Source organism: Semicossyphus pulcher, unplaced genomic scaffold, assembly GCF_022749685.1.
Source record: "Semicossyphus pulcher isolate SPU_LCO1_2020_fin unplaced genomic scaffold, fSemPul1.0.p SCAF_8, whole genome shotgun sequence".
Taxonomy (NCBI): domain Eukaryota; kingdom Metazoa; phylum Chordata; class Actinopteri; order Labriformes; family Labridae; genus Semicossyphus; species Semicossyphus pulcher.
This window is the reverse complement of record NW_027211759.1, coordinates 9,810,433-9,828,904: the sequence shown is the minus strand read 5'-3', so window position 1 is coordinate 9,828,904 and position 18,472 is coordinate 9,810,433. Positions and strand designations below refer to the sequence as shown.

The 18,472-nt window shown below is 37.0% G+C and overlaps 1 protein-coding gene across 2 annotated transcripts; it reads right to left on the bottom strand.

The window, feature by feature from the left end:
• Positions 1-281: 281 nt before the first annotated feature.
• On the bottom strand, positions 282-18,360 carry parvb (parvin, beta). 2 transcript variants are annotated; one of them, XM_069685910.1, is made up of 13 exons: positions 18,089-18,360; positions 9,176-9,265; positions 8,727-8,797; positions 8,509-8,611; positions 6,946-7,086; positions 5,821-5,936; positions 5,474-5,532; positions 5,288-5,307; positions 4,428-4,489; positions 4,253-4,321; positions 3,912-4,013; positions 3,757-3,829; positions 282-2,196 (listed from the first exon to the last, which is right to left on the bottom strand). In XM_069685910.1, the coding sequence occupies exons 1-13, from the start codon at positions 18,201-18,203 to the stop codon at positions 2,120-2,122; spliced, it is 1,098 nt and encodes a 365-aa protein (XP_069542011.1). In that variant the 5' UTR covers positions 18,204-18,360; the 3' UTR covers positions 282-2,119. The 2 variants fall into 2 exon arrangements, with proteins under 2 accessions (XP_069542011.1, XP_069542012.1); XM_069685911.1 differs by lacking the exon at positions 18,089-18,360 and adding an exon at positions 12,618-12,726.
• Between the last annotated feature and the right edge of the window lie 112 nt (positions 18,361-18,472).

Here is an 18,472-nt window from a genome sequence, read left to right as displayed (position 1 = left end):
ATAGGAAAAAAAAAAAGCTTTGTAACTGCGCTAGTGTTGTAGAAGAATAGAAAAAAGACCACCCGTCAGACAGACGAAGGGGCAATTTGGGGGAATGTGGAAGGTTACCATAGCAACAAAGGAGCGAGACAAGAAAATAAAAGCCTAAAATAAACCCATAATTCCTTTAGCTGAACCCAAATTGCAGAAATTGCCTGTTCCAAAGCCAATCTCCTTCAAAAGCCAAAGCAAATCTAACCTATCACACAAATGAGAAATACAATGAAATTTTCATTCCAGGCGTTTATTTCTTTATAGGCAGGATAAAAAAGCTGCACAGGGGTGATCCATCGAGCGCAGTTTAGCCTGACTCCTCCACCCTCTCAATAATTCACCTCTAAAATGGATGTAGTAGCAGTGAAGTGTACTGTACATGTTAGCAGGTCTGCAGGTGGCACCTGTGAGAGCACTGAGAGGAAGGCCTCCTCAGAGACTCGACTGAAAGGCCGATCAATACAAGGACACTCTCTGACTCGGGCTCTCACGGGACTGAGAGCGACCGCTGCACTTAAGGCAGGAGGCAACAGCTTTTAAATATGGCTTGACACTTGGAGTGCATAGTTCAGAGCAGCTAGACGAGAACCATTCACAGTTCCTTCAGCTGTCAAGTAAAAGCAATTATAGTATAGCTATAGTAAGAATATACAAGGCATTTTCAGATATATAATATATGATACATAGCATTTTCAAATTTCTTAAAGGAATAGCTCAACATTTTGAGGAATATGTGTATTAGCTTTCTTAGTGAAAGTTAGAGGAGGAGATCGATAGCATCCTCATATTTGTAAGTTAAATATGAAGCTAGCCATACCCCCTGGATTAGCTTAGGTTAGCATAAAAATGGAATACAGATCAGACTCTTACTTTGTGACATCTGTTTTTCATATTAAAAAAACATTATAGTACATAAATCTGTACATCCTTTAAATGCACTAACCGCACTAACTGTGAAGAGTCTGAGCCGACTAGACAGCTAAGGACAGAGATGAATCATCTAAAAGCTAGCTGTTTGCTAGAACTTTATTACTTTCCTTCGCTGTTGTCTGCATATGTAAAAACTATTTTGATGGCCTTACGTCTTTCATATTTAATTTCTTTCCCATACAACTGAACAAAGCAGCAGCTAAATGTCATGATGGAGCTTTAAAGCCCACCAAACCTTTGCTAATGGTACTAGCTTAGCAGAGAAGCAGTTCAATACCATCACAGCTTTTAGCTCCACTGGAATTCATGTAGTTTGATGTGCTGAATTTAAATCAGGTTACAGTTAATTGTAACTTCTATATATATTCATTTTTAACAATGTAGTTTAAATACTGCTTTCCTTGAAGATTAGAGGCAAAAGCAAAATTAAATTTTTAAATATAACGTTGGTTCAATGGCAATAATTTTAAGGGGTAAAATAATCTTCTTAAAGGGCATATACTAAATGTGTATAGCTGTTATTTTGACACATACCAATTTTAAACAGATTAATCAAACACTATATGACATATTAAATAAACTTTAGAGGTGCTGGTATATTGGATTTAGTCCTCTTCTGTCTTTATGCTAGGCTACGCTAACCGACTGCTGGCTCTAACGTTAGCTTATACATTAAAGAGCCTATTGATCTTCAAATCCAACTCTTTGCATTCAAGTAAATAAGTTTATTTCCACAATTGTTGAACTATTCTTTAAATATTTACACAAAGCACTTTTAGATAATATATAATACAGAACAGCATTTTCAACTTTCTTAAGGAGAGTAGATTTGAATATACAAATGTCCTCCAGTTTTAACATTCTGCCCTCATACATTTTTCCCGTGATGGCTGTGTATTCAAATGCGGGCTAAAGGTTGCAGGGTTTCCTGGGCTGCAGTTAACATGCGAGGAAGGAATAAATAAATTCTGACATTTGGGGAAGATTAAATACTAACATTCAGAGCCTTTTCCTGGCTACTCCCCATGGGTCTTTTTAAGTCCAACATAATGATGACTTTCAGTCTCAGCTGGTCTCCTCCAGTGTCCGGACTGTAATACATAATATCCGTGCAGGCACTAGGGCAGTGTTCAGAGTGATGTCAGGGGGTGAACATTCAGTCAGAGTTTTTGTAGTTGGTGAACAGGTTGTAGAGGACTCTGAGGGTGGACTTGAGGTTTAGGTTGACAACATCTGGAAAAAAAAATAGGGACAATAGAGATCGTTAAAGGTTTGAGAAGTTTCAGGAAGAGAATTAAGGCAAAAGTTAAATAAAATGTTTTAAATAAATGAATCCCTGGAAGTACCAAAAATCATATTTACAATGCAAATGAGCTTCTTCTGTGATTGATGTTGGACTACTTTCCCTCTAAAGGTAATTTTTTAAATAGTGAAGGAAATGGAGCTTAAAATAGCTCCCAAGAATCTGCAAATTATTTTCATGTGATGTATTACATCTTACCAGAAGAGATCCAAAGGCACAAAAGTACTTCCTGTCTGATAGATGGCGAACTACATTCTTTGCTCAATGTAATTCTTAAGCTTTATTATCTGCATTTCCCTGTTAGGTAGGGTGACACTGTTACTCTACTTTCATTTATAATGAACCTGCATTTGTGCACAAACCGTAGCGACCGTATGCTAATCAGGACACATACTGCAGTAGGAGTGCAGTGAAGCTATGAAGATAGTAGCTATTACATCCAATTACTGCAAAAATCTGAGAAGTGATTGCATGTTTCTTTTTGGCAAAAGACACGTTTCCTTTTCGGCTGAGTCCAGAAAATGTTTGAAGAAGGGAAAATCATTTGCATAAGTGAGGAGAGAGACAATATTTACACAGCTGGAAAGTCTACAGTAGCTTATACTGGTTCAAAATTCAAATGTTTATTAATCACAAACCAAACGGCGGGTCTATTTCCTGCTTTGGCATGATACTGGGTTTCACAAACATGATTATGCAGTCAAATGCTGCCTTGTCAGAGGTCTAGGCATAGTGCAAGTATAATTAAATGGATATAAACAGAGAAAAACAGGAACACTTAAAGAGCGTTTTAAACAACAGGAAATGATAGAAACTATAAGCCAAATCATTAGGAAGAATAAAAGTAAGTAAATATTCAGACAAACAATGTGAGATATGAAATATGGAGAAATAAGGGACAACAATGTGGAGTCAGTCACGACACTGTAAAGGATACAAATATTGAAGTACATTCTAGGATGTTATGTAAAGTAGCTTTATAAATGCAAGAGAGGTCTTTAGAGATTAGATGTGCAGTGTTTGTGTATATGTTAACTTTTCTATTTAAATTACCCAACCAATAAATCTTATACATTGTTCTTTCACTATTGTATTCTGTGAAATAATGTGACGAATCAGTTCCTGATATTAATTTGAATGCTACAGAGGCGTGAGAAACTGATTACAGATTAAGTGCACAATCAGCAGTGGCGGAGGAAGCATTCAATGTTTAACAAAGTGTAGCTCAAGGCTGAAGAATTTCCCCCCAGGGATTAATAAAGTATTTCTGATTCTGACTCAGATTCTGAAACTCAGCACCATACAGCCTGTATAAGACATAAAGGGTGAGGCAAGGTTTCCATCTACTGGTCAATCTGTAATATAACGCCAACTACTTCACACCATTATAAATAATAATAAAAGATACTCATTACCTCCTCCAGAAACTCCACCTTTCATGTCTTTTATCAGATCTTGTTATAATATCTCTATAGATGTCTATGAAATACCTTCGGGTCTGGCTTTGGGTTTCTTCAGGCCTCCATCCTGCATCAGCTCAAAAGCAAACGCCACATTGTGGACCTGAGAGGACAAGAAAAAGAAACTCAATGTAGAAATAAGATGCTAAAAATCTTATTTCACTTTATGACGAGGGTATAACCACCTTTTGTTCGAAGCTCTCTGGGGTGAGGAAGAAGTTGTACAGAGGGACAAAGTAGTCCTCTAGCAGCCCCATCAGTAACACCAGGTACACTCCATCTGCAAACTGGACACACACAGAGACACACATATATAATATATACAGACTAGATGAAGATGTACAGCACATCAAATATTAAAACTGCATATAAGTAGAGACTGGATGACATGCATTTGAAAATTAAACAGATGCATGTTAATAGAGGGCAGATGAGAGGATATAAATGTGTAACATAACATACACATACACCACTAATGATAATTTTAATTATTGATTGTTTGTACATAAACCTTCAAATCTCTTACCTGAGATTCCAGCTCAGTGACTTCTAAGTTCAGCTTGTTCAGGTGTTTGTTTACGAAGGTGATGAGAGACTGGTGACAGGACCAACAAACTAATTAATTATTTTTGCAGAACAACTATACAAATAATGACAATTATTATACTGTCAATTATCAGGCAAAGAAAAGTTGCTAATACCGTTTTTACTACGTTGAGCTTGTCAGGTGCGTGATCCAACAACGTGTCAAATGCATCTCTCTCTGTTAAAAAAAGGAAAGAAACATGATCACTAAAATCTCACATTTCTAAGTCAAGAAAGACAAAATAGCAATAAAATAAAAAATGTTATCTTCTTCAAGTGCTAAGCATTTTTGTGATGTGAGCCAAACAAACGAGTTAAATGTGAATATTTTGCTCTCCTTGACATGGAAGCTTGAGGGGTGCTAACTTTTCCAATCTTGAATATATTCAATGGATTTTGGGTTTAGCACTCCACTGAGAATCCCATTGTAGAAGCACAACCTCCTTTTGAATTCACTAACAGGAACAGTGTGTTAAAAAGATTTATTTTTTTATACCAATTTCATGTTGGTTTGCAAAATATTAGGCTAACGTTTGAGCTAGCAGCAGGTTAGCTCAGCTAGCATAAAGACATGAAACTGGGGGAAACGGCTAGCTTGGCTCTGGTCATATTATATGTTGTTTGTTGATTTCATACAACCTCAGCTGAACAACAACCACAAAACTACAGCTTCTTGTTTTTAAATTTAAGTTGTTGTAGGAATTTAACAAGCAAGATACACCATGTTAACAAATGAGCTTTAGGAGAGCAGGTAGGCTAATCCTGTTGTCTTTGGACAGAGCTAGCTAGCTGTTTCCCCTTGTTTCCAATCTTTACGCTAATGCTAGCTTGAGCATCACATTTAACAAACAGATATATGAGTGTTATCAATATTCAAATCTAATTATAAGACAGGATACTCTTCCTTTTAACATAATAAACAATAAAAGTAATATACTACATCTACAAAGATGTTACATATGCGGTTTAAACTCACCAAATCTCCCCAACATCATTCTGAAAAGCATAAAAAATGAGAGAACATCTGTAAAATTGTTTATTTTTCCTTTCTGTGTGCATGATTCTAATAAAACACTAATCTTTTTAATACTTAACATTACAAAAAAGGTATAAGAAGATGAAGCTGTGGCTAAATTATGAAGGAGACTGTATTGGTTCTTACTCTGTGGTGCTCGTCAGCTCCTTGGTCACAAGAGCAGTCTGCAGGGTTCCCTCTCGTTTCTGTCCAGACAATGACAAATCATGAAAGATGACACAATACTTTCCATTACTATGATGTTTTGGCCTAACTGATTTTGAGGTATATTTTGCATAATCTGTCTCATGTTATTTGTATGTAACTCTCTGTTGTTGCTGCCTGTCTTTAAAAAGGGATCCTCAATCATTGAGGGTTCAATAGAAGTGAAATGAAAGAAATCTAACTGAACACCCCTGTATCTATCCCTAGGTCATTGCACATAATGACGTGAATGCAAACTCTGTGCATGCATGATGAGATATTTGACTTACCCTGACCACCACCATCTTCACAGAAACATGCTCTGGCAGTCTGATAGGGGCCTGAAAGTGCATCGCCAGAGCCACCAGCAGGTAGACAATAGCCACCAGGTTCTTTGAATGGATAGCTGGAACAGGAAATTAAAAAAAAAAACTTTTAGCTGGCAGCCCACCTAATTATGAGGGCACTTTCCAAAAGATGAAAGTTAACAGTCTGTGCTTTTATTAAGAGAGAAAAGACAAATTAAAAAGGAGCAGTTAATGGAGCATGAATTAAATTAACTCAGAGGTGAGCTCCCGTGGGAAATACACGTTTGAAGAGTTCCTTAGAAACTCTGCAGGATTAAATAGTCTATTTGTAATGCAAATTAAGACTCAACTATTTGTTTAAAGGGGCATTCAACCAATTTTACACATGAAGTTTGGTTTGCTTGTCACGAGGAGGAAACTACAGCCTGTAAAAACTTGAACCAGAATGGGATTTTTTAGACCGATACCAATGACAATTTAAGAGGGGAGAATTAACAGATTACAGATATGGCTGCTGATACAGTGATTTTTTTTTTTTGTGGAGGATTGGGCAGTGATTTGCAACTTTAAAGAAGAAAGAAAAAAACGTTGAACATTATTATTAAAACAATTATAGTGTGAACCACCATCAAGGCAGCTGTAAAGCTCTTCTACATGTGGCTGCAGGCGGTGTGAGAGTATTGTAAACTATGCAGTAGAAGTTTCTGCTGAACAATCTACATCATGACACCATTTCCAAATCACATTAAATGTTATCTAAAAATATTTTAATTTTGGTGCTTATTGGTAAACATGTATGCAAAAGCCTATATCGGTAATCTGATAGCTGCAAACCCACATATCTTGGTAGGGTTCTAGTAAGAACAGTGATATACTGTCTTCTGAGGCTGTGGAGAAGTTCTTGACATCCCGGTATATAACAGAATGAAACACACAAGTTGTATTATGGGAAATGTAGGCTCTAGTTTTTCTTTTAAGCGGGACTAATAATCAAGATATCTCAGCCTATGTTGCTTCAATTTTGACCAAACGTATTTAATCCATGTGTTAGTTTCCTAACTTTACAGAAGTGTACTACTTAATCGCTGGAGTGCATGCAAAACTCACAGTCCACACTCCACTCAATGGTCCAGCCGTGTGGTCTCAGCATTTCATTGACGGCCTCCAGAACCGTCTGAAGCTTCTGTTTTTGTCCGATTTCTGACTGGGTCACCTCGGCAACGTTCAGCTTCCTGCCTGACAACTTTTCTGTCGACAGAAGGAGGGACAAGATACAAGACATCAGCTCAAACACACAGGGAACGACTTTCCACACACAGAAGAGAACCATTACCTAATTAACTTATTATGCAGCAGGATTGCGTTGTATTGAATAGACGAACAAGCTATGTCTGAATGTGTTTAGAAAAAAGAAATCCAAAATAGGCCAACTGGTGACAAAAACCTTCATTTACATAAAAGACAAATATTACAAAGAAGTGCGCAACAAAATGTTTTATTCGTGCCCGTATCAGTGTGGGCTGTGTTAGCTGGAAAACAAGGACATGATGATCTTGAAAATGTTCAAACGTAGTGGCTGCAGACAACAAAGATGTCAGGCAAAGAGAAAACTTCTTTGCTCTAAGTAATCTTATGGGAGAGGATTTAGGAAGCTTATCTTTGGGATGCGTGGGTTCAAATATCTTAAAACAAGAAAAGAAACCAGCAACACTGAGATAAAAAAAAAGGAATTTAAAACAGGCACTGATGCAAGAAAAGACTTCAATTACATAAGGTGCAAAAGTGATAAAGCGGTGTGAAAACTGAAAAAGGGCTTTAACAAAAAATAAAGAAATCACACATCAAGTTTCCTGCTGAGTGTTTTGACTGCTTTTCATAACACTTCTGCAAAATATGTAGTCAAGTGTTTCATTGCCTGGCTTTTGGAAAATGAATATGATATATATATGTTTATTTTCTATCACTGTTGACAACAGTTGTTGTCAGGCTACAACAGCCTTAACAGAGGATATTAAGGCGGAGCTAAGAAGAAGTAAAACAAATCAGTCGGCGTGTGCAGAAAGAGTGAGAGGTGCTGAAGAGGAAGTTGAGTCTCTTTGTTGACATGAAAAACATGCAATAGTCAAGGAGACAAAGAGTTGAAGAATTTACTATCAAGAACTAGCACTAGCAATGAACCCATGCATTAATGAACACAGAGTTCTGCAAACTACAGATACATGTGCGACATTACTACAAACTAAATATCATCAATATATACAAATGTTATACAGCTTAGAGTGTAAATGTATTTTTGCAGTGATGTTGATTTGGCACACTTCTGTCTAAACTAAAAATGGTTGTAGGTGGAGTTAAACATCAGACAATGGAAGCACATGGAGGTGGAGTTTTCAGCCTGCTGTAACAAACAACAGACACAAGGGGGGAGCAGCTAACAGACCAAAGACACTGAAGCTTTACTTGATGCAGAAGCAACCTAAGTGAATGTAAGTCCATCACAGTGGACAACGAGAAAAACTATGATGTGATTGGATGATGCCGCCTGTTGCTATAGTGTAAATATGTTGTTTTCAAGTTCTCAAGTGCTCACATATTGCAGGAATACTTTCAGTTACTTGTGATACTGCAGATGTTCATACTGTTGTTAAAGACACTGTTTAGATTTCTTACCAAATAACTTCTGGAGCACTTGTCCATCGTAACAGTCCTCCTCCAGGTCTTTGACTATGATCCTCTCTTCCTCCAACTCACTGTTGATCCAGTCAATCAGGACCTGGACACACATGGGAATAAAATTAAACCTTAATGTGCTGTTTTCCATCATTTTTATTGCTGTGATTGTGTTAAAGTGATGTGATGTTTGTGCACAAAATGTGAGACAAAAGTACCTTCAGAAGATCTTTAAATTTCAGATTCTCCCTCGATGTTGGATCAAGCATGATCCTCTCAGCGTTTTCCTCTAATAGAGACAAGAAAAGGCACATTAGGACACCAAGTGGACATTTTTATATTAACACTCAAATTTCCTTTTCAAAAGTATAGCAACAAAAACACCTCCACCACACAGTGTTCCTTTTCCCACCCATGTCAACAATGATTCACATGATGACTGAGGACAAAGGCGTCTCCACTCCACCCACTTTCATTTCCTGCTCCTCAACTGTCAAAGTCCCCATGTGTCACTCAACTCTCAGTACTCACAACAGCAGCTAACAACTAAGGACAAACATTTTGCACAATCAACCAATAATAAAAGTAAAAGTAGTAGTGGCTTAAATTCAGAATAACAAGCTCTTTACATGTTCATATGTGTGTTCAGATGTGTGTGTATATGTACCCAGCAGTGTGTCCTCTGGATGGATGTCTGTCCCGGTGGGAAGCATGGGAGCGTTGATGGCATTCTTCCCTTCCTCTTGGAGATCACTCACTAGTGAGAAGAACCAAACATATAAGACTCATAAAGCTTAACAATGAAAGCAGAACAAATTCAATAAAACAAATCAGGATATCAAAAAGACTTGATGGAATTAAAATATGTTTATAGAAACGGAGAACGACCAAGCTTGTTAATTTTGTTACAGCAACACAATAAGGCATATTTTCTCATGATAACAAGTTAATTTAGCCCATTACTGTAGAAAACAGAAGGCAGGTTTCTCAAGATGCAAGATCATTTTTATTAGGGGAAAACTTTTTTTGTTTTCTTGGGATCTTTGGATTATAATGGAGATCCTAAAAATCAGGGTCTGGTTCATTTCATTACACCTGTTTTGAGCCTTCAAAATAAATGTCAGGGTTATCTTAAATTAGTTGCATCAGTTGTCAAGACATCATTTATGCACGCTGGCATCGCACTCTTGATCTCTGATAAATATCATAAGTAATAAGATGAAACAACCTTTTGTTCTCTCACAGGTTGATTTTTCTCATTCTCATTCTCGACCTCAACAGTCAATTAATTATTTTTTAATTTAGAAATTAATTACAAGCAGAGTTGTTCTCTGCTTCGATAGCAAAGAACATTTGCTGTATTTCTATTCTCAAAGTTTAGAGACAGAGAATGACCGAAGCAGCCAAAGACAGTCACAATTAAAAGGGAAAGCTTGTCAGTGTGGGAACAGTCTAAGGTCACAAACACCAAATTCCCCTTGTGGGGCAAGTGAGGTTTCACACCTGCTCCTCCTCCACAAACAATCATTTACATTTCTCTGTTTGGTGTCAGTGATCATCAACGATGAACAAAATGTCATTTATAGAGGTTTCAAGGGATCTGAGGACACTATGCCCACAATGTTAAAGGGGAACTACACTCATTTCACACATCAAAGTCTGCGACAGGTCCTTTTGGGAACTACAACATACTGTATGTGAAAAAGTGTGTGTTGTAAAGTCTCATCTGTCCCCAGAGGGAGCAGTGTGAAACTTGATAAGTAACCTCAAGTGATGTCACTTGAGTCAGTTTCAGTTGTGTCTGAAAACTACAAGACTGAAGTTAGAAATCAAATCTGGGGCTGGGGAGTTAGACATGAGCTGACCAGGCTGCCCCAGCCTGCTTCTCATCTCTGCTTGAGGCTAGCTTCTTCAGGCTACATTAGTCGCTGCTAGCATAACACATCTCCTACTAAATATGTGCCTTGTAGTTAGCATATTAGTTTAAGCATTATGTAGGATTGTGCTACAGAAAATAGGTAATAACAATAACAATGCTATTTTTCCATATGATACTTTCTTAACAGGGTAAAAGGTGGTTTACAGTAGGGCTGAACGATTTACAAAAAATATCTATTTGCGATTATTTTGGCTCGTATTGCGATTTCGATATGTTTTGCGATATTAAAGGAATGATCATTTATACATCTTTACTCTCATTTCCATTGAAAAACATATTTATGTTGTGATTATGGTGTTTATTGTTGGGATCCGTACCAAACGATTTGATACTTACATCAGTGTCAGATGTGTAGGCCAGAACATCTCAGCGGCAAGATATTCAGATTAAAACGGTATTTTGACACACATTTCACCTTTAACAAACACTGCGCCTCCTGCGATTGGAAAATTGCAGTAGGTCAGATTGCGATTTCGATAAAATTTCGATTAATTGTTCAGCCCTATTTCTTTTTTTTAAAGATTTTTTTCTTGGCTTTTGCCTTTTTTATATAGGATAGCTGAAGATAGACAGGAAACATGGGGAGTAGAGAGTGGGGGATGACATGCACAAATGATCGGCAGACCAGGAGTCGAGCCTGCGATATATGGGGCGCCTGCTCTACCCACTGAGCTAAACCAGCGCCCCTGTTCAGCGCCCTACTTTACAGAACAAACCATTAAACATCAGATACAAAACAACACAGAAATCACAAAACACAAGGGTATACAATACACTACAAAAGACGTAAGACAGAAATTGTAAGGCCTTTAAAAACATGGTTGTTACTATGAATTACTGGCAGCTATTAAGTAATCCAAGTAAGATATCAGTTAAGCCTAAACACTAAATTATGTCAAATCTTTTGAATCCCATTTCCACATTATAAAGTAAATGTATATTATGAATATACCCTCTCATTTCACAATGTACTATATATACTAATAGGATATTCTTCAGGGGGCAGATTTCATAATCGTGCTGTGGGCTGCAGAAAAAGAAAACACAGCTTGTTATAAATGTTTATCCAGGGATTTTGCAGCGACGTTGGAGCTGTCGCAAGTCTGACACTTCCTTAAATTTTCTCAAGTCATTTGAGCCTTTTTCCTTTCCACTGCAGACAATCAAAGCCTGAGTAATGATGAACATATCTTAACACTTTAACTTGCATTATACGTGTGAAATCTGGTCACAAATAGAATTTAACCTCAAACCGGAAACATTAAAAGGTGACAATGCACAAACACTAACGCACAGTGTGAGTCGGGCCTTGAATAAAATCTATTTCTGCTAAGATGCTTTCACTTCGAACTGGAGAGACACCCCAGGGATGTCAAGGCTTTCTTCCTCTAATGGCCACGTTGCTTTTATCATCCTGCAATTCAATTTGTAAGACTTGCAACAGGCTGGACCGCAATCAATGCCTCAAATCTGTCATTTCATTTACTTTACTATTTATAAAACCGGCAAGAACAAATGTTAAGATGGAAATTGATTTTTTTTTTCAAAATAAAAGCACGGAAAATAGACTTTTTAAAATTGAAAATATAATGAAAGCAAGTGTACAACAGTGTGTTTATGGTGCAAATCAACTAAATCTTAACTTCAAAGCCTTTACAAAGAGAGGATAGACAGAATTACCCCGGGAGGAGGGGTCCCCACAGGTTTGCTATCTGATTCAGCCTTTATAAGAGCTCGAGCCCTGAATCTCAAGACAGATCAGCAGTTGGCTTTGTAATTACAGAGCAAGCTTGCAGCATTTCATCATAATTGTGCTGCCTCCTCCCTCCGTGTGAACTTGACTGCATTGCTGCTGCATTGGCACTTTACACAGACAAGTGAAAATGAGGGTTAAAAACGGACAAATTATAGGATATAATCAAGTCTGAAAAGAGATTTATGCAGAAGGATATGTGAAAAAAAAAAACACTTTCGGTCCGGAAATACAACAGCAACTCTTACACAGACGATTCTATAATGTTAAGCACACATTTAACAGAAGTACTTATATTTTGATGACCTTTTATAACAGTCAACGCAACACATTGCTGAATATTAACCTGCAGTGCACTCAGGTAACAAGTCCTTCTTCCCCATTTCCACTTCCACACCAAAACCAAATGTAAATTACCTTGTTTCTTCCTCTTAGTCCCACACAGCAGCCCCGCCATATCCTCGCTATAAATCTGGATTCCCCCCGATAGCAGCAAGTGAAGGTAGAAAATGTAGGAGCAGTATGTGTGTGTATACACACTGTATATTTGTGAGTGATCGCAGTCTGTGGGGCTGAGCAGTGGCAGGGGGCGTCATCACGTGTTTATTTCTGTCACAACCCTCCACCCCACCTCTACGGTCCAGTTACAAGAGACCCTGAGCGGCGTGTGTGTGTGTGTGGGACAGGAAGGAGACACCACACTGGACGTGAAGGCACCAAAGCAGCTCTACTACACCAGTAACCTGTGGGCTGTTTACCAGTGGATACAGGACAGACGTCGCTGACATATGACAGGTAGTATCACCTGGATATCCTTTCATTTATTGTTAATATCGGTTATCATTATATTTCCTTGTGTTTTTGTTGTTATAACTAAAAATAGTAGTTGTAATTTCAAAGCAGTGTAAGAGAACAGACTAACAGACTTCCAGTAATTAACTCAATGAACACGTGATAAAGCCTCTAATATGTTTTGCTGCAGCGGATAATCAATCAGGCAGTCGTTTCATTGCTGTTAACAGAATTACACTGACTGAATACGAACCAAAGCCTGCAGTCAAGAGCATTTATCCTCATTGCATGAATTCATTTAAAAAGCTGCATTTACAACATATTGTAGGATTTATTTTGCTTTAGAGAAAAAACACCAAACAAACTTAATTTTTTTTTAAAAAGAGCGATATAAACCTTTTGGTTCCACTCTTCCCAAGGGGGGGAGGAGGTTCACTCTGGCACCAGGGGGAGATATAAATAATGCAGCAGTTTGGAGAAGACAGACTGGACCTTAAATATAGCTGTGGTTATTTACACCAGCACCGGCACCAGTGAGTAACAGCAGCCACGAGATGACAGTCACTGAGTATGTTCCACAGGGGGCTTTCAGCACGTATTAACTGGCAGCTCAAACTCTTTAATTATCATATTAACTAATACAGATAATATCTATTTATCTTTTTATCTATTTAATGTTTTAGCACTTCTATGTATATACAATACCTACTGCATGACAATCTGTCTATCCTTGAAGAGAAATCCTCCTCTTTTCCTCTTCACTTTATAATAATTCCTCCATAAGATATTTTCTTATTCAAATCCAGGGTCAGAGGTCAGAGGTCTAGTATTGTTCAGACAGCAAAGACCTCTAAAATAATAAGTTTGATTCCACTATGATGCTCAGAGCTTCAAAAAAAAAAAAAGAGATGCTAGAGATTTTCTTAACTGAAAAAAAAAAAATTGGTCTTACACCATGAATGTTCATAAATTGGATTAAATTGGATATATCTTTTGTCCTTATAGCAAAATCTTGTTCCAATCTTGGGTAACATTTTGCCACAACCAAAATGACTGAGCTAATATCAATTGTTAAATTGGCTCTAATATAAATAAAATGATCATGACTTTACTTGACAGTACACCTCTGTCCTTTCTTGAGGATAACTCTACTTTTATATGTAAAAAATATTCATCAATCTCTTTAATAAAGGCTACTAAGTTTAGTCAATTTAATCTGCCTTCTAGAGTCAATTAAATCCGCCTTCTTTAGTCAATTTAATCCAAGGAGCAGAATTACAAAGTCAAAACACACAAAGGGACAGTTTAAAATATATATATTTTTGTGGAATGGTAATTAAAACTGTACTAAATAATGTATACATAATAATAATTACATTACCATACAAAATGTACTGTCATCTATGAGATAGTTCAAAGTAGTGACGATATAACAAGTAGCCTAAATAAAGTGAGTAAAAAAGTAAAAGAGCAACAGATGACTTACTATTAACAGCATCCATCTTTAAACTAAGTAACCGAGCTGTATTGTGTTTTTTCAGACTGTATTCTTCACTAAGATAATACAAAGAGGATGTGAGGATGTGATGTCACCCTCCCTTCAATCCTTATAAAGCAAGAACTGTTTGTTCCCCTCCACTAAACTATCGCTATCACAGCAGTCCTGCTGCTGACCGTGGGAGGTGTCTTGTCAGAGAAATGCAGACTTCCTTTCTGTTTATCAGGGTAAACCGAACAAATGTGAACATAATGCATCCTTGAAAACTAGCGTTGCAATTTTAGGATCAAGGACTGAGAAAAAATGTTTCCTTATGTCTTGTCCAATAGCCTTAAGCAACACTTTCCATCCTATTTCTGATACAAAAGGAGGGTTAGTGCTTAGTATTGCACCGAAACATGTCCTTAGTGTTGTTGCTAAGGAGTGTCAACACAGTTAAAGGAACCTTAAGTCCCTTTTCTTAAAGTTGCAATTAAATTATGCCTGTAATGACTATTCAACAAATGTTAGGCAACTTTTCCAGTGTTAACTCGTCCCTCTTGGGTGTTTCCCTTTAAAGAGTTTACCACACCCAAATATAACATATAACATAGCACAACATATAAAAATAGCCGCCACGTGTGAGGCCATAGGTTTGTGCTCCATTAGGAAGACCGAACCTCACATATTTTTATCCTCTTAAACTGATTTTTAATTCTAACATCAGAGATCTTTTGCCTTTAAAATAACCTGCATTTACTGCATCATCTGACCTTTAATCCACTCTGACCACACAGGGGCACTGCTCTCTCACATGCTTTCTGTCCACATCATCCTCCTACAACAGTGATTCGATTGTTTTGAATATGGATATTATTTGGATATTATAACACCATTATGTAAAGCTTTAGTGTTAATTTTTAATATATTATCGAGCTTATGTTCAGGACAGCTTGCATTTGTCCTACCACTACCTTAAAGGGGAAGAAGCTTTGACCATTTATCCATGACTTTAGGCTAACACATTCAGCTGTTCAATACTGCTAGCTAACTATCAACCTTTTATCTAACAAATTTAACACTACCTATTTAATCTATTTATAGACTCAGCTAACTATTTGTTTATCAATGACCATTAAGCTATCCTTTTTGGCAATACTTCTTACATTCATCCATCACATTTAGCTTTGTCAACAGTTAAGCTAACATCAACTAGATACATTTAATGCTAGCTATTTAAACTATACCCATACCTGACTACTTTAACTGTTTAATCCATAACCTTTATCTTTATTTCAACCATTTATACATTACTTTTTTAAGATTCAAACATCCATTACTTTTAACCAACTTCTAATACCTTCTTTTAACAACCAACCAGATACGCATAATGTTATCTATCACCTGTTTATTATTTTAGCTAACTGTTAACTGTCAATCCCTAATTGAAGTTTTTTAAAAACCATTTAATTATTACTATTGGATGTTTGTAAAATGTTTGGCAATACTGCAAACATTTTACATCTCTTTTAGCTATTTTTTTTTAACAGTGAAATGCTTTTAGCTAACCCTCTAGCATACATGTAATGCTAGCTTTGTCAAATGGAATACTCTTAGCTAAGTGTTTTAACCATTAATCCACAACATTTAGCTTCATTTAAACCATCTATCAATTACCTTTAGCTACATCTCCAATCCATGGCAAAATTTCACTTCTTTTACTTACTTTTTCAATATTTAAGTACTTTTAGCTAACTTTTAACTGGATTTAACGCTAGCTTTAACTTACACTCCTAGCTTACTGTTTTGACTATCCATGACCTTTAGCTTTATTTCAACCATTTAACCATTAGGCCTACTTTCAAATACCCTATATTTCAAGTATGGAACCTTTCGAAAGTTAATTACCCTTAGCTAATCATTAACTAGATACATTTAATGATAGCTATATGAACTACTTATAGTCTTAGCTAGGTATTTTAGCTGTGTATTCACAAGACTATTTTGGCTAACTATTTCAATTGGTTAACCATTACCTTTAACCAACTGTTGTGTTTATTCATCACTTCAATGTGACCATAACAACCATTAAAGCATCTTAAGACATACACTTCTCTGCTAAACTGCTAAATAACTAGTTAGTAATAGTATTGCTAATGCTAACTACCCACTAAGAAATGAACAACACATTTTAAGTGGTATCACGTATTAGATGCAAAACTAATAATAAAGTTGTAGTTGATCAGGTTTGAAACAGGTAGCCTATCCCAATACCACAACAACTAAGCGCCTCAAACTCATGCTCAAATATATGCAACAACTTCCCACCTTCTTCAGGGCTGTGAAGTTGTTGCAATTTACATGAAACATGGAGTCTATCACAGATTGGTAGAGTAGAAACTGCTTCTTTTGTATAATAGCAAACATATTTCATGTTTAATTATATAAAACATATAAAAGAACAAATATGCTAATGTCTTGTGCATCATTTTATACCTAAATTTTCCTTGAAAATTCATCTTTGCATATTTTGGCTGCAAGAATAGGCTATCTACTGTCCCATCAGTCTTTTTTTCTTATATACTTTTAAGGTTTATGACACAATTACCTAAGATCAATCAATGTTATAGAGATACGCATCTTATCAGGCCAATACTCTCCATTTTATGGAATGTGAAACTTTCCATGATGTATATGATGATCAAAATACTGTATCTCTCAATTGCTTCAGGCTGGGGGGCTAATTATGTCCCATCAGTCATAAGAGGCTACAGTTCACATTTTAACAATGAGTTTAATTCTTTATCGAATTAAGCACTATGAAATTGCTTAAACTTAATTTTTAAAACTGTTGAAAAACTATTTCTTTGGATGTCACATGTGGAATGTAATGAGGCTCCTGAGCAATTATTGTGTCTCTGTCCTCCTGCTGGTGGACCTCCTTTAATGGAGATTACAAACACATGGCTGTGAGCACACACACACACAGTAAAGGCACACACTGAGTTGTTAAACCCTGCAGCTGTCCTTTTTGCCACACACCGACTGTCCTGAGGGAGGGCAGAAAATAGTTTGGATAACAACTGGAAAACTGGGACATTAAGTTAACAGAGTGGTTTGGGGTCCAAATCAAGTAATCTTCTTACACCTTTATCTTCATAACCTTGCATTCCTGTCACCGGTCACTGACTGTATGATCTATTTATGTTTCTTACCTCATGTTAAATGCCTGTGGAGGCTCTCAGTAGCTTTGTCTGGCCTCTGATTCACTTACAAGCATTTCTTACCCTTTGAGAAGTATCGAAGGTACACTTGAGAATATAATGTCAAAAAGTGAACCTATTATTCAATATAGACTCAAATTATGACTCAAATGTTATACCAGTGAAAAGACAAATTCGGGATTGAAACAATACCAGGAAAACAATATCAATGTCTGTATAAATTATGTATAAAATGTGTGCAGCTCATGATTAAAGTGCCTGTGTTGTCCCAGAGGAGAATGTTTTAATAGCGCATCATGTGATTGCAGCACCATGGACAGAAACACCAACAAGGGGAAACAAATAAAAGGCCTTCAAATATATTACAAAATACAGGTTGGAAAAAAATCACATACCTTCTTTAGATTTCTTCTTCCGCACCAGGGTTCCTCCTAATTTCCCGAGGAAGGACTCGTCCTTTTTCATTTTTGCGGGCTGCAGGGTCGTAGATGTGTGTGGAGTCCCGGACATCTTTCAGGATATCTGTGCGCGTGCTCTCTGACTGCGCGTGGGCTAATATTGTCACTCCTCCCTGTGATGCATTCAGGCACCGGTGCACGATCCAGTCACAGCGAAATAACAGCAAACACACACATTCACATGCATGCTGACACAAACAGACTGGGGGAAGGAGTCGCTAGTCGCGGCATCAACACGGACGAAATGACTCACATGTGAGTAAAAGCTTCATCTGATTCACTGTTTACAGACGGTTCATCCCCACAGCGCCTCCTAACGGC